General features: G+C 25.8%; 1 protein-coding gene across 2 annotated transcripts in view; it reads right to left on the bottom strand.

The window, feature by feature from the left end:
• Positions 1 to 716: 716 nt before the first annotated feature.
• LOC135925393 (uncharacterized) overlaps positions 717 to 27,903 on the bottom strand; it is a 40,607-nt gene continuing 13,420 nt past the window's right edge. Inside the window, exons 6-14 of one of the 2 annotated variants that reach the window (XM_065460685.1) lie at positions 22,842 to 23,012; positions 7,489 to 7,794; positions 6,996 to 7,270; positions 6,409 to 6,471; positions 6,146 to 6,242; positions 5,810 to 6,046; positions 2,828 to 2,998; positions 1,949 to 2,157; positions 717 to 1,666 (exon numbers count right to left, since the gene is read on the bottom strand). In XM_065460685.1, coding sequence (XP_065316757.1) covers positions 929 to 1,666; positions 1,949 to 2,157; positions 2,828 to 2,998; positions 5,810 to 6,046; positions 6,146 to 6,242; positions 6,409 to 6,471; positions 6,996 to 7,270; positions 7,489 to 7,794; positions 22,842 to 23,012 — 2,267 coding nt within the window. In that variant the 3' untranslated portion in view covers positions 717 to 928. The remainder of the gene's footprint in view (positions 1,667 to 1,948; positions 2,158 to 2,827; positions 2,999 to 5,809; positions 6,047 to 6,145; positions 6,243 to 6,408; positions 6,472 to 6,995; positions 7,271 to 7,488; positions 7,795 to 22,841; positions 23,013 to 27,903) is intronic. The other variant, XM_065460684.1, reaches the window with a different exon arrangement.

The following is a 27,903-nucleotide window of genomic DNA, read 5'->3' as shown; positions in this document are numbered from 1 at the left end:
ATAATGTAATGTTCTATAGCCGTTTAATCAGAATCTTATTTAATTTTTCATTCCAGTTAATTATCTACTTTAATTTTGATATTTACAAAGTATAAAAGCAAATTTTATAATAGTTAAATATGTGAAAAATAAATTATATTAATTTCCCCATAATTTTAAAGTAGCGTTTAACACATTTTAAAATATAAAGATACGAAATTAACGGAAAAATCCATGAAAAAGAGGACCTTAAAATTTTTTAAAACAAAAATATAAAAAAACATTGCATCTTTTGTTAAAGAAATGAAAAAAATACAAGATTCTATCTTAGATATCTGCATCTTATAAATAAAATACAAAGTTCAAGACACAAAACAAAATATTAGTAATACTCAACTCTATTGATGACCAATAAAGAATTATCATAGGTAAATCGGGTATATAGCTGGTGAACTATATGAAGTAAATAAACTGTCCCATTAAAGGCTAACTGTATTGGACCTTTATTATTTTCTAAAAGTTATGATTGTTATTAATCCTTGAGCATATTTTTTATTAAATATCAAATATTAAGTTAACAGTATGTCATAAATAATATGACTAGATTGTAATTTGATTTATAAATCTAAAATATAATTTTCATATTTAATTAATACAATTATAAACTTATGATCTAAAAAAAGTATAAAATATAAATACTAATATAATAAGTGATTTAGAAAAAATTTGTATAAAATCTATCAAAAGTGCAAAATACTCTTTGTTAATTAAATAATAAAACTATGATTAAAGCCCAATATATAAAGAGCAGAACATCATTAAACAGCAAAAATATGATAAATTTTTAAGAACCAAAAAGAATTGAAATTCTACCATATTCAATTAATATACAATAGTTTATCGCAAAATTAAATTCTGTAGTTTATTTTTCATTTTATAATTTGGATTTTTAATTTTTTGCGCATGTTCTTTGAAAAAGTTGAGCTCCTTCAATACCGCAATTAAATCCCCAAGTATTTCTATCAAAACCAAAAATTTTTGAGAAATAAAGATTATTAGCCCATATGCTGGTGCCTACTTGCATCTTTTTCCCATCATAAATATCGTTATTTTGGTTAATTTTGTTTTTTTTTAAATTATTTTTACCTTTATGACAGGGGTAATTCATATTGAATTTATGATCTTGTATATTATCTTTAGGATCCGTGAGGGATTTCGGATTTAAATCATGAATTGTGCATAATAATTCCTGAATATCATCCATTAATTCATAAAGATAACCAGATGTGAGAGAGGATATAACATTGACCTTTGAGGTTTGGCGAAATTTACAAGAATAAAGCTTGAATTTTATGAGACTTTGTATATTTTTTGTCTTCCTATCCTGATTAAAGATTTTGTAACATCTATCTTGATCATAATTATTAGGGTAATCCCATTCGGTGTAGTAAGCATCTAAAAGAGAATTTATCAAAGCCTGACAAAGTTCGAGTTCTAAGTCTGGAACTGCATTATTATCAACTGTATTTTTTGATGTAAAATTGTTATCGCTTGTTTGAATAATGTTATTTTCTAAACCTTTATTATCATATAAGATACAATCAGTATTTTGCAAAGGTTTGGTAATCCCGTTACAAAGACGATTTTGGTAATGATTGAAAGCACCTCGTGAGTTTACGAAAAGAACCTATATTAAAATATTCAAGAGTTGTTTTAAAATGTTTTTGTCATCAATTTAAAATTTATAATTAATCTTATTTATATATTCCTTGTTCTTCTTTTCTTATCACTATTATCTTGATTTTGTTTCCTCATTAGTGATTTGCCAGCAAATAAATCTTATATTTTTCAACACCAATAAAGATATTTTGGTGAGTATGGTAACCTTAGGAAAATTCAATAAAATATTTTACGCGTTCATAATTAATTTTTATATTTTATTTCGACAATATCCAATGTAAGATTAAACCTTTTCGCAATCATTCAACTGTGCCTGAACCCATTCCCATTTCCCCAAAGCAATACACCACATCTCATTTTCTTTTATATTTTGACATATGGCTACGGGTTTAACTTTGCAATATAGCGATAAAAATCGACAGAAAGCGTATATTAATTGTGAATATGCTTTATCATCCGGGTAATATACTATTAAAACTTTGGGCCATTGATTAGAATCTTTTTTTTTGATATAATTAAAATATTTAGTTCTTATTATCACAATTAAAAATATTTTGTTCCTGTAAATTTAAAAAATGATGCTCCATTTTAATTGATTTGAAATAAAATAATAGATTGAATGTGGTTCTAAATGTTAGAGAGATGGTCTTTTATAAATGGATATTAAATAGTTTCATTATAGAATAAGATATTATAGAAAAGTTAAATTTAAAAAGGGGGGCATATCAAATTGGGTTCAGAATTTTTTTTATAAAAATTGACCTTACCTTCTTGATATCGTAAAGTAAGTTATTTATATATTTTTTAAAATATTTCAGATTGTTTTACTTTTTTAAAAAATTATAATTCTAACTCTCAATATTACCTTTTTCATGCTAAGCACCTCTATAATACAAAGGTAATTCAAAATATCGATCGTTCGATAAAAAAAATCTGATTATTACCATATATCATCAAAATATGGAGAAAAAAGCTATGTGAAAAATTATACTCAAGAAAAATGATGAAAATACTGATAACTTAATAATAAAAAATTTTAAATCCCCTCTCTCCCATATAAAATTTAAGTCACATCCTTGATGAACAAACACTTTTTAGGTAGGTTAAAAATATTTATAAATATAATCTTATTATTAGTGGAAAACAATTATTATAAATATATCTATACCTGTTTCCGAAGATTCCAGCGATTTTAAGGTAGCTTTATTGATATCGGTAGAAAAATTGGAATATAGATACAAAGGCAAATCATTGTTAGGGTCTTCGAGATTAGTTTTGCAATAATTTTTACTACTCCTACTTTTGTCATATGCATGGTATGAGTAATTTGAATCGAAAGCTTATATTTGAATATGTAAGCAGAATTTTAATATCATTTTAAATTTAATCATAACCATAAAAATCCAAGGCGTTCAAATAAATATCATTGATTTAAATCAATTTTTAGGTTCAAATATATTCTAAACAGATAAATACATCCATTATATTTTTATAGCACACTCAAACAATTTTTTATCTCTATTCTATAAGAGAAAATTAATTATTTAATACCTATTTCATCTTTGTTTCTTAATTAGTTTTTATTTTCGTATTTTTTGGATTGATAAATCCACATCCAAAAATATTACACTTTCTAAGATGGGTATAACAAAATATTATAGTGTATTATATATTCTCTTGATAATATGGTTATCGTTATTCAATATAAGTTGAATAAAACTCCTTTATTATTATTAGAAATTATGAAAGAGGATTATTATCTAAGAAGAGTGATGAATTCATATTTAAAAATGATAGGAATGTACCGATATTTTCTACCGATATTTCACCCATTTTTAAATATCGGTTATCGGTAAATATTATAAAATTTTCCGATCCGATCCGATAAAAAATGGCGTTTTTAACAAAAATAAAATATTATAAAATTTTAAAAAAAAGTTATATCTATAATCCATTTATTTTTATAAATAAAATCGAAATTCATTTTTATGTTAAATTTTTTAATAATAATAATTAATTAATAAACATTCTGCCATATTGTTATTTTTTTTTGCGCACTATGCTTATAAAAGTGTGCGATAATCTCTTCAGAATCTGTTTTTATTGAAATTGAGAGTCTCCATCTCTGCAGAATGATAAATTGGAAATTTTGGTATTTCTAAAAAGAAATCTTCGATATATTAATTATAATTTTAAATATTTATTTCAAATTTCATAATATATTTGTTTATTACATATTATGTAAATAGATTAATTTTATTACTTATTATATAAATAAGTGATTTATCAATAAAAATATTTTATATACTTTTAGAATTGCAATTGAATATAAACTATAATATCATTAAGTTAAATTATAGATGTTATACTAATAAAAAGTTTATTAAAAATTAAAAACATTGGTATCTTTACAGAATACAAAATGATATGTCTAATATCAGAAATATTGGATCGGTTCGGCCTCCAAAAAGTGGTATCGATACACCCCTAAAAAATGAGAATTTATAATCAACATAAATAAAAGATAACTAAAAAATCTTAGAACATACAGATGCCTAGCATTGTTAAAAAGTTCGATTTAACCAATTTTATTATGGAAGCTTCAAGATTTCGTTAATAGATGCCCAAACCTTTCTGTCATCTATGAGCAAAATCTCCAGGCTTGCGCAATATTTTTTGGCTAAAATGTTGAGTTAGCCGTTTGTAAAAATCGAACCATTTAAAACACCAATATTCCTTGTCATACCTTTCTAAAAAACCAACCGATTTTAAAAAAATTTAATAAGTAACAACCAAATTTTTATTAGAAGATAATCAAATTTTATTAAAATTCAATAAAACTCATTAATAATAAAAAACGAAGTCAAGAAGCTGCAAATCTAAAGAAAGATATGTTATACCTAGAAGCACATAGTCATATACTTAATTTTAAAAAAAACCCAAAATTTTCTTATATTAGAACCCAGATATATGCGATTGGTGATATAGTTAATCACCGATTAGGCCACTCACTACGCTTCAATGGGATAGCTTTTTTCGTATGGCTGTCATATTTTTCATATTATTATTTAAAATTATTTATTTATTAAAAATTATTTTGTTTAATATTTATCACATTTATAAATAGTAGCGTGATTTCATATATCACGTGTATAACTCGTAATTTCTTTGTCCTAAAAAAGAATAAAAAGGATGAGATTTTTAATTAGACTTTAATGTTTTTTTTGTAGTGTTGGCCAATAAAATTTGGAGTTGAGAATTTATTACTTTTAGCTTTAGAGTTGTGTTGGTAAATTGTGTGAGTTATTAAATAGCGTTGTATGGGTAGAGTTTTTATAGTATATAATTTTCACAATGGCAAATAAAGGATGTTTTTAAATATTATGAAAAACTAAAACCGTTTGACGAATTACTACTTAAAATATATAAGGCATACAATGGCATGATTTAATTTTCCTACCCTTGATTATATTTAGATCCTAATTCAAAAAATAAATGCAATATATTTTTTTTATCCTTGAATTGAAGAAATTGAAAACTGAATAAAAAAATTGATGAATCCCAAACTATAATACTAGATTTGATAATAAATACATCGAATTTTTCCCTTAGTTGAAAGTAAGAAATGTTTATCATAAAAATATATCATCAAATTGGTAGTTATGTTGTGAATATTCTGATACTTTGTGAAATTATTTATTTTGACATTCAGAGTTGTTAAAGTAGTGGGCTATTTTTTAAGTAGCAGAAGCTAATAGCACATTATTTTAAAAAATAATTAGTAATATCAGTAGGGTGCTACTTTTTAAAATTCTATAATAAATACTAAAATTTATCACTAATTAATTATCATGTTTATAATTAAATTTATGAGTAACTGGGCATTTTTCATATATTTAATTTAGAAAGGTTAATTTTTAGACATAAATTAGATTTGTAAAAAATAAATAATCTTTTTCATAAAAAGTAACGAAGCTACTTTTAAAAAGGTGACTAATAAGGCACTACTTTTTTGAAAAATAGCAATTACATTTTTTGTTAAGTAGCGTTAGCAAGCTATTTTCAAAAGTGGCATTTAACAACACTGCTGACATCTGAACATAATTAAATCTATAAGTTAAGATCCGTAGTCAACATCAAATAAAAATACCTTTAAATAACTTATCCAAGCACCGTCTCTTTCTAGCCCAGTCTTTTCTATTAAGCCTTCGTGCGTATATAAACGTCAAAAGCAATAATATCAAGAGGAGTATGGTAGAAAAAATAGCTATGCGTTGAACATGGGATGTTGTAATAAAGAGAGGCTGGTGCGGGAATATTTCTTGATGACCAGGTGGCATGAAGGGATTTTTTAAGATATTTGGCAAATTGGTATAATGAGGTAGGTCTATAATTTCAACATTAATGGGTTTTATTTAATATGTTATAAATTTAATTTTTAAAAATATGCCTGTTTAAAATGATATATACAAATTTCGATAATAACCTAAGGTTTTTGATGTGGCTGGTAAACACTGTATACAATTTTTGGATACACTCATTTTACAAAAGCAAGATTGATTTGAAGGTTCTATGGGTGTTATCTTTATAAAAAAATAATTTAAGTTAAGTTTGTTTTTATTACTGATAAAATGTTTCAAAATTTTATTATTAACAATAAATAATATTAAAAAGTAGTGAAAGCTCAAAAAAAGGTGATAATTTTTTTTGTTTCTTTTTATCTTCCTTTTAGAATATTTGTATGCATACCTTTATGTAGTAAAATCCGGGGATGACGTCTTCAAAAGTATGAACTATATCTTGTCCATTTAACTTGATTTTGTTTTTTAAAAAAGTTAGTAAATAAGCAAATCGAAACAATGTTATATTATTTTTCCAAAAGTATCATCATAAGTTAATAATAATTAATTAAAGTTATAAAAAGCCCCATCTCAATTAATGTAAAATTCAACCATATCAATTTCAATGCTGCTATATAGATTATATTAATGTTGTTAAACAGCTCGTTTGAACCGATTTTTAAAAACGGCTAACTCAATATTTTTGCCAGAAAAATACTGACTAAGACTCGAAATTTCGATACTATATGTCTTAGACCTTTGCTCCTTCTATGAACAAAATTTTCAGGCTTGCATAATATTTTTCTGGATAAAATGCTGTGTTAGCCGTTTTTAAAAACCGACTCAAAACGAGCTATGTGATGTACCGTATATGCTAATGTTAGCGGGAAATTATTTAAAAGTTCAATATTTAATGTAATACAGCACTATTTTTATCCTATAATGTTTGGACCATGTAGATATGTTACAAAAAATATATAAAACAAGGCATATAACTTTTTCCACAATTGAATGACTGACAATAGAATCGCCCTTCTGATTTCTATTAAGTTTAGATAGCCCTGCATAGCTTTTTTTATCATCCTCGTCAATCTTTTCGCCATGTCTAGAAGCTGCTCCATTTATCGAAGTCAAAGCGGAAGGGTCAAAAAAATGTTTATATGATCTATATCTCACATTAGCCCTCGTTAATACGTTGTTAATTATGGAAAGGGTATGAGTAATGGATTCGTTGCTATTGACATTATTAACATTGATATCCGTTTTATTGACTTGTGTAATAAATAATATATTTAAAAAATGTATGAAGTAGTCAATGAGATTTCGAAATTCAAATTAAACTGGGCAGTCATCCTAAAAATAAAGACCAGATTTAATAAAACAATTAAATTTACCTAATTCAAGTTTTATCATTTCCCTAAATATAAATAGATAAAAGTATCACGGCCAACAAATATGAATATTAGCATTAAAAGTTCAAATAAATTACTTTTTGTAAAATCGATGATACTATAATTTTCTTCAATGAGAAAGTAGGAAAAGGGTAAGGATGTTTGATTTGGAGATGAGGGAGAGTCATTTTTTCTATTAACTCTATTATCGTAATTTTCAGATTGAAAATTCGTAAAGTTACTAGTGTGCCCAATTGTATCAGTATTATTGTAAGATAATTGCTCCAGTCTATGTAATTCTATGCGAAAAGCGTTAAAATCCCTCCAACCTTTATTATCAGAAATAATTATGGTGGAAACAACCCTATAACTATGGACAGTGTATAGTGTCGCATTCATTTCGCCTTGTCAAAAATAAATATTATTAATAATATATTATAAATTGCCAGATAATTCTTATTGTGAAAACTAATCCTATAGGGTGTGTCCTTCTACTTATTACTAAACAGCATAAAGAGGAAAAAAACGAAAAAAAACAATACCACCAAGCACTTAAGACAAACCAAAATAGGGTGTCCTATTGAAAAGCTGTTTACTCTAAGTATCAAAAATAAGTCGAACCAGGGCACGGCCATATAGCTTAATAATATATAGTTTATGACTACTTGTTTCTTACTCAAAGATTTAAGAATACCTAAATATTTTTGAGCATAAATAAATAAAAATGATCCTTTATTATGCGCAAATGATAAGAACTAGATGTCATTTAATGCAGTGGCCCCTACAACGGGGAGGGGGGGGGGGTCCGAAGCAACTGCTTCAGTAAATTTGAGGGGGGTGCAAAAAATTTTTTTTTTAAATTTTCTTTATTATTTAATTTTTTTACTGTTTTGTTACATCCATCATGATCAAGTGATTTCTAGTTTATAAATGTAATAATAAGACCCCCCCCCCCAACTTAATATTTAATTTAATATATATTGACTGAAATTTTTCTACTTATTTTTTTAAGCATAATATGAATAGATAGTAGTATTCATATTTTAATTTAAATATCTTATCTTTCCTTCCTCCCTTTTCTTAGGAATCAAATGATCCCACCAATATTGTTGGAAAAAGAATTGACAAATTTATAATTGATAAATATCTAGTAGGAGCTCTTCAACCTACACATTATTTGGTAAGCGGAAAATAATTCCCCGGAAAAAAAATCCCGAAAAAAAATTCCCGGGAAAAAAATCCTCGGAAATTAATTCCCTGGAAAAAAAATCCCCGGAAAATAAATTCCCGGAAATTAATTCCCCGGAAAAAAAATACCCGGAAAATAATTCCCCGGAAAAAAATTCCCCAGAAAATAATTCCCAGGTAAATAATTCTCCGGAAAAAAAATCCCCGGAATAAAATTCCCCTGGAAATAATTCCCCGGAAAAAATTTCCCCACTATACATTGAATTGCTAATGCATTGCTAAACTGCATTGCTAAAAGGCAATCAATCATTATCAATTATAAATCAATCAAAAATTTATTACGTATATTTTTTTAATGATAATTTTTTAAACTTTTTTTAAAATATATTTAAATCATTTTTTTATTATAAATGAAGAATACTGATTAAATGATATAGTATATAATTTTATTTTTATTTAATATTATTAACTAGTTGATAATTTGTCAAAAATGACGGGGAATATTATTTTTAATGAAACAATATCTCTTAGTAGCACCCTAAATACTATCATTATTTACCAGAGCTCCTGTTAGTCAGAATTGTCAGCGATCATATTAGGAGACCAACCAGGTTCACCATGAGGGAATAGTATAGGATAAACCATGGGGTCTAAATTTGGGCTCAATACATTAAGAATAATGAGATCGTTGTCATTAGATTTAGGATAGACTTTAATATCTCTTTTGAAAGGAGGCTCTCCATCTTCATTATTGAAAATCATAGCTACGTCATCCATAGATGGTAAATTATAACGGCGTCGATCGCTAGAACGATCTCCTTTAAAGATCATATTAATGGTTGGGAGTTTTGTATTAGAAGTAGTTGCTAATTCTAATGCAGATGGACTTCACCTAATGTCTTAAAACTAAGAGCATAGGGGTTAATTTGTCGTATTAACTGATCTAATTGCTTCATAATATCTTTATTACATTTACTATTTGCTGGATGGTGTATACGCTTATCTATAGCCTGTGTCGTATCTAACACGTATAACTGGGCATAAGTAGGCAAAGCATTAGAAGGTGGGTATAAATTAGATGTGCGGTGATATATTTGGCCGTGCACTTTGAAACAATAAGGGCCACTACCTGTAAGATCCGAAATTTTTGCGCCCATCGATGCAAAAGCTACTGCTGAATTATAAGAACGTATGTTCTTCATAAAATTATTATGTAACTTATCTTGAGGGTTTGATATAAGATTTTTTAAATAAGGAGGATATGGTATTTGGGTAAGGATAACCTTCCCTTTATGACAGCACTGTGTGAATTTACCGTCGGTCGGTCTCTCAGCTATGAAATTCATGGAAAAACAAAATTGACATATGATATTCATAGGCCCGCAAGTATGTTCAGTTATTAAGTGAATATCATTAGTATTAAAATGTGTTAAATTACTTCTATTTTTAAGAATAGATGTATAGGTGGTGGGGAAAATCTGTTTAAGCTTTAGACGAAAACGGGCAGCACATGCCCGCATCCTAGCAGTTTTAGTTGATATATCAATAGGAAAAGGTTTATTTAAATTAATACTTTGAGGTGTAGGTACTAAAGCTACTATAGGTTTGGGTTTCTTGGATTTTATATGACTTCGCACTTTACGACCACTTTCCTTAAAATAAAAATATTTTATCTAAATTATTGGAAAATAAAACTTCTTTTGTTATGTTTAATCTTTTTCTATTTCCCAAAATAGAAGTGTAAGAGGTAGGGAAGATTTGTTTAATTTTTTGATGAAAACGGCTTATGCATGCGCTAATCATAGCAGTTTTAATTGATAAATCAATTGGGAGATATAAATTTGAATTAGGATTATGAGTTGTAGTTAATGAAACTAATTTAGGATTATTATATTTGGATTTTATGTGATTCCGTAATTTGCGGATACTTTCCTTTAATTGTTTGGGAGATTGTCTATTTTCCATAGTATTCTATTTATTAACGTTACATAGAATAAAAATTAAATATTATTTTCAAATAACTGGTAACACAAAAAAATTCCTAAATCTAGAAATGAACGTTTTCGTATCTTGGTAATGTTAATTTTTTTTCTATCAACTTTCCTATCATCTTAACGTTAATTTTTTCACTTTCCTATCTCCTAATGTTAAAATATCTTTTTTCTATCACCTTTCCTATCAATCATCTTAATGTTAAATAAATTGAGAGCTATTATTATCTCGTTAATGTAAAAATTTTTTTATGGCAACACTGGGATTCGAACTCGCAACCTATCGTTCGGAAGACAAACTTTTTTCCATTAAGCCCCCCCCCTTCAATATTATATTTTGATATATTTGTATATATATGAAACTTTTTTTTATAAAATTAACTTAATTTAATTAGAATGACGGGTTGATGGGCAATTATTAAGTTAGGTGTATATGATACTAAATATGCTTTATTAATATATTTTATAAAAATATTAAAATTTAGGAGAAAAAGAGGTAAAATTGTTACAATGTAACACGTGAGGGTATAAGAAATATCAAAATTTAAATTGTGATAGAAATCATATTGGCTAAAATTTAAAATAGAGATCCTTGAAAATTTAATTTTAAATATGGGATATAGATATTGGTCTGAAATTTTTTTTTTACAAACATAGCCAGGCCTGATCAAAAAACCAAGTCCCATGCAACTTTCATAAAATTTTCATTTTTTTTATTTTGATTTAATAACAATGTCTTAAATTTAATTTTAATATTCCATTTATTTCTATTGTGGGTAATTACTAATTAGTTAGGTGTATATGATAAGAAATATGCTTTATTAATATATTTTATAAAAATATTAAAATTTAAGAGAAAAAGAGGTAAAATTGTTGCAATGTAACCCGCGAGCATTATGGGTATTAGAAATATCTGGGTAAAATTTAAAATAGAGATTCTTGAAAATTTTTTAATTTTAAATATGGGATATAGACATTGGCCTGATATTTTTTTTTGCAGACATAGCCAGGCCTGATCAAAAAACCAAGTCCAATGCAACTTTTATATAATTTTCATTTATTTTTTATTGTAATTTAATAACAATTTCTTAAATTTAATTTTATATTCCATTTATTTCTATTGTAATTTAATAACAATGTCTTAAATTAAATTTTATATTTAGATTTTAGAATAAAATTTAAAATTGTGATAGATATCATATTAAGTAAAATTTAAAATAGAGATAACATTGGCCGGGAAATTTTTTTTTGCAGACATGGCCAGGCCTTATCAAAAAACCAAGGCCTATGCGACTTTCATATTCTGATTGTATTTTTAAATGAATTATGGGGCTGGGCTTGGGAATTTTTTTATTATTAACTATGAGTCAGACATTGAACTAAAACAAATTTTATTGCAGGCCTGGGCTCGGCCTGATCATAAGATCTAAATTTTAATAATTACTTTTATGAAATTTTAATCAAGAATGAAGGAAGCATGATAAAAATGGGTAGCTAATGTCATTTTAAGAGATTCCAATATTGTTTGGGGTGTATTGTGAGATTTATTTTTGTTTGTCAAATAGCTAAATATAATTTAAAGAATAGTTATAAGATCTAAATTTTAATAATTACTTTTATGAAATTTTAATCAAGAATGAAGGAAGCATGATAAAAATGGGTAGCTAATGTCATTTTAAGAGATTCCAATATTGTTTGGGGTGTATTGTGAGATTTATTTTTGTTTGTCAAATAGCTAAATATAATTTAAAGAGATCTAAATTTTAATAATTACTTTTATAAAATTTTAATCAAGAATGAAGGAAGCATGATAAAAATGGGTAGCTAATGTCAGGGTGTATTGTGAGATTTATTTTTGTTTGTCAAATAGCTAAATATAATTTAAAGAATAGTTATAAGATCTAAATTTTAATAATTACTTTTATGAAATTTTAATCAAGAATGAAGGAAGCATGATAAAAATGGGTAGCTAATGTCAGGGTGTATTGTGAGATTTATTTTTGTTTGTCAAATAGCTAAATATAATATAAAGAATAGTTATAAGATCTAAATTTTAATAATTACTTTTATGAAATTTTAATCAATAATGAAGGAAGCATGATAAAAATGGGTAGCTAATGTCATTTCAAGAGATTCCAATATTGTTGGCGGTATAATTAATTGAATGACGGTAAAAATATATTGGTGAGAAATTCAAAAATTACGTCAAAATTAGGCGCATGCGCAAAGTATATAAAGCTTCATATATATACACAAATATATCAAAATATAATATTGAAGGGGGGGGCTCAATGGTAAGAACGTTTGCCTACCGAACGATAGGTCGCTAGTTCGAATCTCTGTTTTGCCATAAAAAAATTTTTAAAAAAAGTTTTAACATTAGCGAGATAATAATAGCCCTCGATTTATTTAACATTAAGATGATAGGAAAGTTGATGGAAAAAAAATATTTTAACATTATGAGATAGGAAAGTGAAAAAATTAACGTTATGAAGATAGGAAAGTTGATAGAAGATACGAAAACGTTTATTTCTTGATATATAGATAAGAAATTTATTTTTCTAGCTTATTAAAACAAATATACATTTTATTTAATTTTAAAAATTAACAAATATATATCCGTAAGAGGGCGTTATATGTTTTAATATGTATCATTTTAGGAAACCGGAATGATGATTGGATAGCACTTTTTTTATATTTGGGTATATATATACATATGAAAAACCTAAAAATTAAAATTTTTTTTTAGGTTTCTTTGATGTTTAATGAGTAGGTTTAGAATAGTAAAACAATGGAAATTTTTTAAAGTAAATATTGCTGGCGTTATTTATCAAAATCTCTTCATTTTTGTTTTATACGTGTATATTTACGTGCTAAGCATTATTCTAAAAAATATTTTGAAAATAATTTGATTTGACCGATTGCCGAGTTCCCAACCGACCACTTATTAAATATTTGATTGATCAAATTTGCTATTAAGATAAATTGAAAAATGTTGATTTTTGTTTTATGTATCTATAAATACGTATAAAACATAATTCCAAAAAATATTTTAAAAATATCGTGATTTGACCCGAAAACCGACCGAATGACCAAATACTGCATTGCTGGCGTTATCCATGGAAAAATCTTCATTTTTGTATTATACGTGTATATATATACGTGCTAAGCATTATCCTAAAAAATATTTTAAAAATAATTTGATTTGACTGATTGCCGAGCTCAAAACCCCACTTACTAAATATTCGATTGATAAAATTTACTAGTAATATGATTCGAAAAATGTTCATTTTTTGTTTTATATATCTATAATTACGAGTAAAACATATACGAGTCGGTTATCCGCCAAACCACGATATTTTTAAAATATTTTTTGGGATTATGTTTTATATGTATTTATAGATATATAAAACAAAAATGAACAATTTTCAAATTATATTACTAGTAAATTTGAATCTAGGAAAATAATTCCCCGGAAAAAAAATCCCGTGACCCGGATCTGCTCTGCAGTATTTAATTAAATAGAAATGTTTTTTAAAGTCAAATTTCTTCGAGGATTTGAGATTTTAAATAATAAAACGAAAGTTAAATAAATCTAGTTCACCTTTACACACTTTCATCAACTTTTAGGTATTTATTGAAAAATTATTTTTACACAAATTTTAATCATTTTTTTAGAAATATGATAAAAGGCTTTTCACAGTTTACTGACTCTTAAATAGCGCCCCTTTTTGTTTTTACAAGGATAAGCTATTAAATAATATAATTTTATAAATTTTGTGGCTAAATAGGAAATTAGCAATTCAATCTGATACCCTCTATTTGATAAATATTATTTTACTGAAGTATTTACCTACTTTAAGAATTTAACTGACTGAATACAAAATCACTATAAAACTTGCAAAATTATATTTTTTACTGCCCAATTTTAATTAAATAATGCCAAAAGTAATGAAAAATGCTGACCACTTTAATCAAAATACATCCAGAGGTGATTATCAGCAGTGAGTATTAAATTTTTCTAATCTAACAATTATTATTTTGCTTATGAATTTTTTTCAAAAGTTACAGAAAAGAAATAATTATAATTTTATTAAATGATATATAGAATAATAAATTATATTATTCAAAAGAAACAATTCTAGAACGTATATGTTCTCCAATTGAAGAGAGAAAATTGGGCAAGTCCTTCTCTCTTCTAAATAATCAATGCATAAATTTTTTAAAATAGTTTGTTTCGTTGCATAAATACGATTTTTTTGGGAGTGTATGTCCCAATATTCCATTGGCCGATTTTTCCCATATCAACCGCTATTTCCATCCTTATTTTTTCGAGTAGTTCCCATATCTTCGGTTTTTTGTTGCCTACAATATGTTTAAATCGGTTATTCCATCCTTCACATACATTGTTTGTTCGATTTTCCTCAGCAATCGTAACATTGAACACATTCCATGTTTCTGGTGGGAACAATGGCTCTACTTGCCTTTGAGAGTTTTTCCAATGTCTCAATTCTCCATTCACATAATTTTTATCAAAATAAAACAATAATTCTTTGTTTTCATCCGATACAATGGTTTTTAATACTCCATACCTCGTTTGACATCGTGTATAGGTAAGAATGCTAATCCATCGATCATAGCTGCAAATAAGCATAACATTGGATCATTCCGATATGATGATTCTAACCCCAATTCCTGAATCTTTCTATGAGTTGATTGAGTTAGATGATAAAAACATCCTTGGATGTTGATATCTCTACCTAAAAGTTGAAAAAATATAGATTAAAATTATTGTATAGGTTTTATTTAATATTTATGTCTTTATCAATTTTTATTAATTGTACTGTGTGACAAGAAAAATGGGAGAAAAAATAAATAAAAACAAGTTTTGGTGCAGAATTTGACATTGAGTTCGAATTCGTTTTCTAAGTTTTCCCTTCACGTCAAGTTTTAAAAATATTATCGTATAAAGGCAACTTTTCGAAATCTCAAAAATGGTAATACGGATATATTTTAAAAAGTATCAAATGAAAATCCCTGAAAATTGGTGATAGTGTTAGATTTATATTTCCTTATAAATTTATTAATTTTTATAATTTTTTATCGATTGCTTTTTGAGAAAAATGGTAAAGAATTTCGTTTTGGGGGGTCTTAAGTTTTCAATTTAAATTCCCGGCAAGAATCGTATAAATATGTTGGCGGACTACTGCTGGAGTATCTTTTTTGAAAATAAATCATCAACTTCATATTCGCGGAAATATATTTAGATTTACCATTAAATGTTTTTAAATTCGATAAATTTTATGTTATTGTTTAATTTGTTTTAAATTCAATAAATTTATTGTATATTACAAGTTAAATCCTATATAATAATGAAGGAGGGGGTGAGACAACGGACCGATAAAAGGTTTATTAAAAGTAAAATATGAGATAGGTTAGCTTAGCATAATATATTTATTTAAATATGAGAAATGTAACTATTTCATTTAAAATAAATTGTTTGGGAATCGTACCTTGTGCAGTGTAGCGAAGAGAACGAAAGCTACAATAAATATATTAAATGTAAGCTATATTAAAAAAGAATCTAGAAAAATAATTCCCCGGAAAAAAAATCTCCGTTTTTAAGATAATTAAAATTACAAAATTAGGAGAAAAAATTCCCTATAAATAAATCAACGAAATAATAATTCTCAAATAAAATATTTAAAAATTTTGATAAAATTAATTCTGAAGAATTATTAGGATTATGTTTTATACGTATTTATAGATATATAAAACGAAAATCAACATTTTTCAAATTATATTCCTAATAAATTTGGTCAATCGAATATTTAGTGAGTGATCGGTTTTGAGCTCGGCAATCGGTCAAATCAAATTATTTTCAAAATATTTTTTAGAATAATGCTTAGCACGTAAATATACACGTATAAAACAAAAATGAAGAGATTTTGATAAATAACGCCAGCAATATTTACTTTAAAAAATTTCCATTGTTTTACTATTCTAAACCTACTCATTAAACATCAAAGAAACCTAAAAAAAATTTTTAATTTTTAAGTTTTTCATATGTATATATATACCCAAATATAAAAAAAATGCTATCCAATCATCATTCCGGTTTCCTAAAATGATACATATTAAAACATATAACGCCCTCTTACGGATATATATTTGTTAATTTTTAAAATTGAATAAAATGTATATTTGTTTTAATAAGCTAGAAAAATAAATTTCTTATTAATAATATTAAATAAAAATAAAATTATATACTATATCATTTAATCAGTATTCTTCATTTATAATAAAAAAATGATTTAAATATATTTTAAAAAAAGTTTAAAAAATTATCATTAAAAAAATATACGTAATAAATTTTTGATTGATTTATAATTGATAATGATTGATTGCCTTTTAGCAATGCAGTTTAGCAATGCATTAGCAATTCAATGTATAGTGGGGAAATTTTTTCCGGGGAATTATTTTCCAGGGGAATTTTATTCCGGGGATTTTTTTTCCGGAGAATTATTTACCTGGGAATTATTTTCCTGGGGATTTTTTTCCGGGGAATTAATTTCCGGGGATTTATTTTCCGGGATTCACATTATTGATTCCCCAAAGATAATAATAATAGAAACAGATTCTTTTATGAAAGCTTTTATGAAAAAACTAATATTGACAATAACAAAATTGCTAGATTACTTATAGTATTAGAATAAAGTTTTTTACTTAACATGTCTCTTATTTGGAGGTCCACACACAAATTCAAAATGGACATATGAAGGTCTAGATAAATGGCAGAATATTAATCGTGATATTATTCTGCAAGAATCTTCACAGGCACATATGATGGCCGATTATGGAAGGCTTTCTCACAATAAAAATTTTATATTAAAATTTATAACACCCCAGAAAGAATGTGTAGATAATAACCGTTCTATCATAAGAAATAATAAGATGTTTAGATTATTTAATATCTCGTAACCAAGCCTTCTGGGGGAACAGGCAACAAAAAGACAATATGATGGCCCTTATTAAGCTTATTGCAGATTCTGAACCTGTACTAAAAATGTATTTACAACAAAATGAAGAAAGAAAAAGGTATAAAAAATATAAGGGATTAAAAACGAAATTATAATCAATCTATTATCATATAATAACATAAATATTCTCATTGAAACCATGAAAAATATGGTTATAAAAAAAATTCAAAATGAGATTACATTTAACAGGTGCTTTTCAATCATAGTTGATGCACAGAGCAATAGCTTTGATAGTAAGATATGTTGAAAATAGTGAGACGCCGAAGCCCGTTGAAAGACTGATTGACATATATTGTACGGGAAATACCACAGGTCTCGATATTAAGCATAATATAATATCCAAACTCGGTTCGATGAATTTACCCCTTATATTTCTAATTGGGCAAAGTTATGATGGCGCCTCAAACATGAATGGAAGAATCAATGGTGTGCAGGCCTTGATTAGAGCAGAGGCGCCAAAGGCAGCTTTTATTTGGTGTTGTCATCGATTAAATTTAATCATTGTTCAATTATGCCAATCAATTAAAGAACTTCGAACTAAGAATATTAGATGAGATTTTAATGGTGTAAAAAGATATGAGGTACTCAGAAAAATGTCAGTGTAATGATCTGAAAAAATCGCAACGATTTCTACGCATCAAGAATACCACTCGGTAATAGTACCTTATTTATTTAGATTTAAAAGATTTTTTCATTTAGAAGCTGGCTATCGTCATAAAAGCTATTGTAAATTTTTTTCTACTTTATGATGCCTTGAGGGCAGCTTTAACAAATTTAAAGGATTCTGAAGATCCTGCGACTTCCACTATGGCTAGTGCTATAGTCTTTAGAATAGAAAAATTTGATTTTATCTTATCACTTTGTGTTTTGGATAAAATATTGTTGATAACAAGTTTGGCTTGTACAAAATTGCAAACCATTTCGAAGGATATAGGGTTTGCAATAAATCAAATTCAATTGGCAAAAGATTGCTTGATTAATTTGAGAAGTATAATATAAATTATTGCCTTAATTATTTTTTAATCTAATAGATAATAACACTGAATTTTTGGATGTTTTTTCAAAGGCACAAGATTTTATGAAGGATAGAAATCTACCTTTTGATTTTGAAAGTTCTAGACTTCAAACATTACAATCCAAAAAGGAGAGGTATATATATACTTTCATCATTAAATATAAAAAAATTTTAGCTTTAAAATAGGTGTGTTTTATGCTGCACTTCCTACAACCTCATGTACTGCCGAAAGAGTCAAGAGTAAAATTAAATTAATTAAAACAAGACTTCGTAGTACCATGAAAGATTCATTTCTCAATAATTTAACCATATTATCAATGGAAAAAATTTTATTTAAACAATTAAATATTGATGAAATTATAAATTCGCTTTCTCTTCCCCTAATTTATCTAAAATATTAATTTAAAATAATATTTATAAAGTATATTTTTTTTGCATTTTATTTATATTATATATTAAAAATTGATGCAATAAAAATTATTTATGAAATTTATGGGTGTCATAAAATAATTATTATTTTTTCGAGGGGGGGGGGATACTTTCCAAGGGGGTATTCTGCTTCATTCACTCAGAAAGTGTAGGGGCCACTGATTTAATGTATTAACTTAATTTTTACGCATATAAGAAAAAGATAAGTTTATAAAAATATTAATATTTATTTGGCAATAAACATTCGATTAGAGGTCGGTAAAACTCGATCTAATCCAGAACTAGATGTAACTTGGGATTTATTTTTTATTTCAGGAATGGGTCGGGTAGAGAAAATAATTTTTTATAATTTTAAATTGTGATATCATTAAATCAAGGTTGAATTTAAAAGTATCTAATTGTGTGTCTGTGTTCTGCCTAAGGATCTGAGAGCTAAAAAAATATTAAACTAAAGATGATAAGCGTAAGCTGTCCGGGAGAATATAAAATTGCAGATGGTTTTTATATTTATTGATTATAAGCAGGTAGCTGTTTATATTTATACTGAAGGGGAAGGTTGAGAAGCATGTATAATCCCAAATAAGAGATTCCTCCAGGGCCAAGGGATATTGATCACATCAAGTCTTAGGCAATCACCTGTTTAAAGTGTGCAAGGTTCTAAAAGGACTATAAGAGCCTTTTTTTAAAAGGAAGTTTGAATTGATGATTAGCCTTTGTTTTAGGGAAAAATCAAAAACAGGAAGACATATAAGTTTTTTACACCCCTCCTGACCAAATTCCTTTACATTTCCAAGTATAGATGACACTATTTACTAGCCAAAATGATCTTAATTCACCGTTAATGGCTAGTGGCTGAGGCTATATAATGTCGTCACAAGAAAGTAAATAAATGTGCTACCGAAAAATTAGAATAGTTTAAAAGTTAGTTATATATCAGATTTTTTAAATATTCATTATAACAACCTTTTAATTGGTGGAAAGGGGGGGGGGGGATATATGTAATACATATGATTCCGATTCATCAAGAACACTAAACTCTATTAAACATACTATTTATTAATATTCATTAAATGCCATATGGACAGCCGTGTAGCCAGGAATTTTCTCATTATAGCCAATCATATTTTAAAAAATAAAAATTTCCGACAAATAATAAAAATTGGAATACAAAAATATTTAATAGCAAATATAATAATGTTAAAAAACATTATAGCTATATAAACCGGTAAAATCACAATAAATATAAAGTAAACATTCCATGATGTTTAAAAATTTAATTAAAATATAGTTCATAATGGAAATTTAATCTTCCATGCGATTGCGCCATATTTTCAATAAGTTATTTTGTATTGGGGATTAAATCTATATGTATATTAAGGGAGCTAGTCCATTCAGTCAATTTTATGATGCACTACTGAGATAAGATTTTATTCTCCATAATGATGAAAAGATCCTCCCATTCTAATAGGTATTGTTGATAAATTTGTAATAGAATTAATTAACCTCAAAGGCAATTAATTTAATAATATGATTAATTGTATTCAAATATATTGTTAATTGTGTATGATGATTAATTGATGTATTTAGATTGATTAGTAAAAGATATATAAACTGCATTACAAAATATATTAAGACAGTTAAAAATAAAATAAATTGTACAATATTTCAAAAATATATAATAACCTTAATATATTTGGAAAAAGCTATAAAATGTATTTTAAAGTATGCAATGATTCATGGGTTACTTGGAGTCTATTAATCCTTCATGCCAAAATTTAAATTATAAAATTAATTGGCTTTCAGATACATTTATATCTTATGAATAAAATTGTGCTATCTATTTAATTTTTCAATATCACTATTTAATTTTCAGACGAATTTCTACTATAATAGTATTTGTTAAATTAGATAGAACCTTTGATGAATCACAAATCGTTGATTGATTTGATAAATGTATCTAAAAGTGGAATAATAACAGTTATTTTATAGTAATACTCAACTGAGTTCATGTTAATACTGTGATGATTTATTTGTATAGTAATTTCGCCTCAACAATCACACAAATCTCGTAAAATTATGAGTCGATATTATCTCTTAGTTTTCTAAGTTGTAATATAATAATATTCGCGATTCTCATAACCTCGACCAAATCCATATCATTTTTTTGAAAAATATTGCATAAAATTGTTGTGCAAATATTTTATTAATATATTCCAATGCAAAAAAATCGGCTGTCGTATTAAATCTAATAATATATCAGCTTCAGGTGAAATATCTGGTTCAGGTAATTCTTATATTTCTTAAAGAGCAGTCAAAAAAGGTTCTTCTAGATCCAAAAATGGTATAACGCAGATGTCTAAGGCTCCATCTTATCGGGCAAGTTTTTTGCAGTTTATTTTTTTTTGTAGGACAAGAAGTCTCAGAAATAATTCTATTCAGCAAATTCTTCCTCATAGGATATCTGAACATTTCATACACTATAAATTTTACCTAATCATAGTTATTAGCAGAGATAAATTAAATATAATATTATTTGGTTGATAAAATTTTTATCCATTAATAAAAATGTAAGAAAATCTACTTTAAATTTTCGCGGGATAAAATATTAATACACAAGGATAACATATTTAAATTAATTTTAACTGATAAAATTTAAAATAGAATATATCCTATTTGAAATAAAACACTTTGCAATACAAAAAACTATTATAATTTTTCAAAAATTTTTGCTGCCCCCTCTCCCGCTGGTTACGCGCCTGTATAAGGATAAATAATTTTATCATTAAATGATGTAGTAAATTGAATTTCTTTAATAGATTGAAAATTCTTTTATTGATTAAAATCCACATTGATTGTTATTTTCACTTACAATCCTTTAAATTATATCAAATACGTTAAGAAAAATCATTAATAAAAACAGATTAATATATGTAATTTTAAAGACGCTTCCTTTTGGGAAAAAAATTAAATACTTATCTAATCATTTTTATCGATTTTGAAAATGAAAGCAGACGCGACCAAACCAAATTTTTTTATAAATGTAAAAGAGAAATTTAGTAAAGATTACTAACAATTTTATATTGAAAGAAGTATTATTTCCAAAAATTAGTTTTTTCTTTATTAATAAATAAGATTGCCGGAATTAAAAAAATCAAAATTTTTTTTTGATATTAAACTTGTCTACATTTATATACTTTTTAAGATATGATTAATTGAATAAAGGCAGATATTGGTAAATACATTGTTTTTGCCATTTTGAACCCTAATATTTCCAAAAATTTTAATGTTAGGAGGCTAAAATTTAGGCGATTTCTTGGATACTTTAACCTTTCTTTGCTTACTATTTCAAAAAATCGAGAGGGGTCAGCCGAATCGCTATTGATTTGTCACTGAATTTCCCTAACCCAAATGCTATGCAAATGAGAAATACGGAAGAATATAATTATAAAATAAATCTCTACAATTTAAAAATAATTTTAGAGGCATATTATTTCGCTTAGAATTTTTTTCCATAATTAATCAGAATTAAAAATTATATGATACTAGAAAATAAATAATCTTTCAGATAAAAAAAATATATTGATTTTACGAACGGTTTAGGTGAGGAAATTAGAATTAATTTTTTTTGGGGTAAGATCTAAAATTTGTATATTTTTATTTTTACGGGTTAAGTCGGGAAAATGAATTTCATTCTATGGATCGGATAGAAAAAATTGGTATTGTGCAAATATTTCTAATATTAATAGAAAAAAATTAGCATAATCTCAAATAAAATTTCGAATATAAACCGGATAAGCGTGTATCATTATCTGCATAATTGTAATGATGCGCATGGCGATCTTCTTTAGTGATCAATGTTTGCTGGGAGATCGGTAATAATGATAGAGGTCCTTGAGTGGTGGGATGGCCTAGCAGCTCCACATTTTGATACTTACCCCATGTGGCGGCGTCGTTAAGAACTTTAAAATATTTTTTAAAAAATCATGCTTTCAAAATTACTAGATATAAGTTTAAAAAAAGGTGAAGAAGAAGATTATCAAAATAGGCTAAATACCCGTATATGATATAAATAAGGAATATGATCAAAAGGTTGCTAGCTGCTAGTGAATCGGTTTAAGATAGTGAGAATTAATCTTTTTTTAAGAAACAGGCACATTTAAACTTAAGATGGTGCGATACCTTCCATTCTAGTTTTTCAGTTCACTCCATACCCACTTCTGATTTTTTAGTAAAAATATTTTTTTTAAACTACTTCCACATTAAAATATATAAAATTTACTATAAAAATATTCTTATAAATCCTTTAAAAACCAAATAAACTATTCCAGTGACAATTAAATCAAGTAGTATTCCTTGCCCTATATTGACAACTGCTGGTTAATAATAGAGACAAAAACTAGCTTTAACCAGAATTTTCATAAGTCGAAAAAAAGAGTAAACTACGTTCCATTGTAATGTGAATTCTCCCGATATAATTATGGAAATTTTACATTTTATATAAATTTTATGATTAAATTATAACTATATTTCTTTTTTTATTTTTATTCTTATAAGATAAATTAAGCATAAATTTTTATAATAATCAATGAATGATCCTTTAAAATTTCTTTTTTTATATAATAATAACAAAATAACAGGTCCGTGAAGTTGGCCCTACAATTTTTGATTTCCAATGGTTTATCAGATGGTATAATTTGTACCCGATTTATACCGTTTTCAGTTCGATTTGTACAATCACCTTTTTGAGATATTCAAAGAACAAAATGGGGGGCCAACTTCACGACAGCCCCCCGACTTTTGAATTTAAAATTAAAAAGTGCATAGGTCGATAAAGAATGATTTGTACCGTTTTCAGTTCGATTTGTACCATCACCGTTTTCCAGCTATTGACCGTTAAAAATATGGCGCCAAAAATAAAAAACATTCAAAATTTATTTTTTTAAAATTTTTTAATGTACAACGATAGAGAATTTTTTTCTCTTCCTAATGACGCCTCAAATTAAGCTTTATCTTCATTATTTATTTCGGAAATCAAAAACCTTATATTATAGCGTGAAGTTAGCCCCCCCCCCGATATTCAAAATTTGAGATTTTTCAAATTTTTAAAACGGGATTGATTTGTACCGTTTCAAACTCGATTTGTACTATTACCGTTTTCCAGCTATTGACCGTTAAAGATATGGCGCCAAAAATAAAAACACTCAAAATTTATTTTTTTAAAAGATTTTTTAACGTACAACGGTAGAGAATTTTTTTCTCTTCCTAATGATGAGTCAAATAAAGCTTTATCTTCATTATTTATTTCGGAAATCAAATTTTAAACCTTATATTATAGCGTGAAGTTAGCCCCCCCCCACCCGATATTCAAAATAGTTTGCTTATTTATAAATATTTTTCAAAAATGGACACATCATATAGAATATTACTTTATTATATATATAAATAAATATATTTACAAAAATAAACACAATAATATATGATTTCGTTTTATTAAAGAAATATAATGATGGTTAATTTGAAGGTGTTTCTTTTGAATTTGTAGGTTATAATTCAACAGTAGTGTTTTGATTCTTTGATTGCTCCATCAAAGTCTCACATTATATTATTTACTTCTGCTATGATTGTAGATACAATCTAAAATAATATTAAATTTATAGATAAAAAAAATATATTTTACTGTTCAGATGGCACCCATTCCAAAAGTGTCAAAAGTTTATCATCCAAGAGCGCATTTATTTTTTAACTAGAAACCTTTGGTGTAATTTCTTTTATCATTGTTTATAAATATTTACTAATTTTTTGGTAACCTTATCCTATATTCTAAAATGATATAAAATCAATTAATATATTATAAAATGATATAATATAAATTACTATATTCTAAAATTATATAAATATAAATTAATATATTCTAAAATTATATAAATTAATATATTCCTAAATGATATAATATCAATTAATATATGAGATAAATTATATATACAATTTGGTATACATTTTCAATTTTAGCGCAAAATTATAAAATAAATAAAACCAGTTAGCTTTTTTTAACGCTTACAGTAAAAAAATCTAATTTGCACAATACCATCTAAAATGCATTATAAGCTCTTCAAACGGAGCGTAATAACATATTTATGTATTTTATTATCCAAATTTTATATATAATAAATCATTTATTGTTGTGATAATTATACTATGCAATTTTTATATAGTTAGAAAATAAATTAATACATATTATAAAATCTATATCAAATTATAAAAAATAACAAAAATTTAAATTGAGAATAGATTTCAATATAATAATGATAGGATATCAAATAGTGTATATATATATATGCGGTCGAATTTTTTTAGGTATATTTAAAAAAAATTTAACTTTTAAATTATTAAAAACCTCCCATACATTATTGCGACGTAGGCAATAAGCGATATAATGACCTAAAATATTTGGATCGTTTTGCTCATTGCCTTCATAAGCTTTACACCTCTAAGGGTGTAAATAATTTAATCAATTTTGATATAATTTGGTTTTGTTTTTATATCAATTAAAGGATATTGCCCCGTTTTTAATGTGATTTCTAATAATATATTATAACGATTTAAAAGTTACGTAGAAGATAATATATAGTTACAAGAAATATTTGAAATTTTTTTTACATTACATAGCCCTATATCTATAGGACGGGCTAAATAATCATTAATAATTGATTCTAAATTAGATATATTATTTATATGTTCAATTGAAAATGATAAAATGCCATTTTTGTAAATTATATTAAAACATGACTCTTTAGAACACACGACACTTTATTCCGTCGTGTGTTCAAACATACCTATTGTTATTATTTTGTTAATAAGTGCATATATAAGATTCAGCCGTAATATGGTAAACATTTTGGTAAAATATTTGCCTTAAATAATTTGTTTAAAATATGAATGCGTTGTTTATATGCATTTAAAATATGTTTATGAGTTAAACTTTCCCCTATATTTGTTAAAGAAGGGGATCTTATTGGCATTATATTAGCGGTGATGCAAAAGAAGACCACTATCCAGTTCGCCTTCTCAAAAATGGGAATTTATGTGGATCGGTAAGTTATGAAGGAAAAAAATACACGACGACGAATACATGTGCTATAGGCGCCTTTATTCAACTAATAACATCAGCTAATATAGATAGCCCGGCTTACAAAAACTATATGACTCTAACATCCCCTTCTTTAACAAATATAGGGGAAAGTTTAACTAATAAGCATATTTTAAATGCATATAAACAACGCATTCACATTTTAAACAAATTATTTAAGGCAAATATTTTACCAAATAATGTTTACCATATTGCGGCTGAATCTAATATATATGCACTTATTAACAAAATAATAACAATAGGTATGTTTGAACACATGACGGAATAAAGTGTCGTGTGTTCTAAAGAGTCATGTTTTAATATAATTTACAAAAATGGCATTTTATCATTTTCAATTGAACATATAAATAATATATCTAATTTAGAATCAATTATTAATGATTATTTAGCCTGTCCTATAGATAGAGGGCTATGTAATGTAAAAAAAATTTCAAATATTTCTTGTAACTATATATTATCTTCTACTTTACTTTTAAATCGTTATAATATATTATTAGAAATTACATTAAAAACGGGGCAATACCCTTTAATTGATATAAAAACAATACCAAATTATATCAAAATTGATCAAATTATTTACACCCTTAGAGGTGTAAAGCTTATGAAGGCAATGAGCAAAACGATCCAAATATTTTAGGTCATTATATCCGCTTATTGCCTACGTCGCAATAATGTATGGGAGGTTTTTAATAATTTAAAAGTTAAAATTTTTTTTAATATACCTAAAAAAAATCGACCGCATATATATATACACTATTTGATATCCTATCATTATTATATTGAAATCTATTCTCAATTTAAATTTTTTATAATTTGATATAGATTTTATATTATGTATTAATTTATTTTCTAACTATATAAAAATTACATAATAATTTGGATTTGTATAATTATCATAACAATAAATGATTTATTAATAAAATTTGGATAATAAAATACATAAATATGTTATTACGCTCCGTTTGAAGAGCTTATAATGCATTTTAGATGGTATTGTGGAAATTAGATTTTTTTACTGTAAGCGTTAAAAAAAGCTTACTGGTTTGATTTATTTTATAATTTTGCGCTAAAATTGAAATGTATACCAAATTGTATGTATAATTTATCTCATATATTAATTGATATTATATCATTTAAGAATATACTAATTTATATAATTTTAGAATATATTAATTTATATTTATATATTTTTAGAATATTGTAATTTATATTATATCATTTTATAATATATTAATTGATATTATATCATTTTAGAATATAGGATAAGGTTACCAAAAAATTAGTAAATATTTATGAACATTGATAAAAGAAATTACACCAAAGGTTTCTAGTTAAAAAATAAATACGCTCTTGGATGATAAACTTTTGGCTCTTTTGGAATGGGTGCCATCTGAACAGTAAAATATATTTTTTTTAATCTATAAATTTAATATTATTTTAGATTGTATCTACAATCATAGCAGAAGTAAATAATTTTTCAAATGTGAGACTTTGATGGAGCAATCAAAGAATCAAAACACTACTGTTGAATTATAACCTACAAATTCAAAAGAAACACCTTCAAAATAACCATCATTATATTTCTTTAATAAAACGAAATCATATATTATTGTGTTTATTTTTGTAAATATATTTATTTATATATATAATAAAGTAATATTCTTAATGATGTGTCCATTTTTGAAAAATATTTATAAATAAGC

Source organism: Gordionus sp. m RMFG-2023, chromosome 2 (assembly GCF_954871325.1).
Source record: "Gordionus sp. m RMFG-2023 chromosome 2, tfGorSpeb1-WG-v2, whole genome shotgun sequence".
NCBI classification, from domain to species: domain Eukaryota; kingdom Metazoa; phylum Nematomorpha; class Gordioida; order Chordodea; family Parachordodidae; genus Gordionus; species Gordionus sp. m RMFG-2023.
Note: the sequence above shows the minus strand (reverse complement) of the source record. Positions and strands in the feature narration are given on the sequence as shown.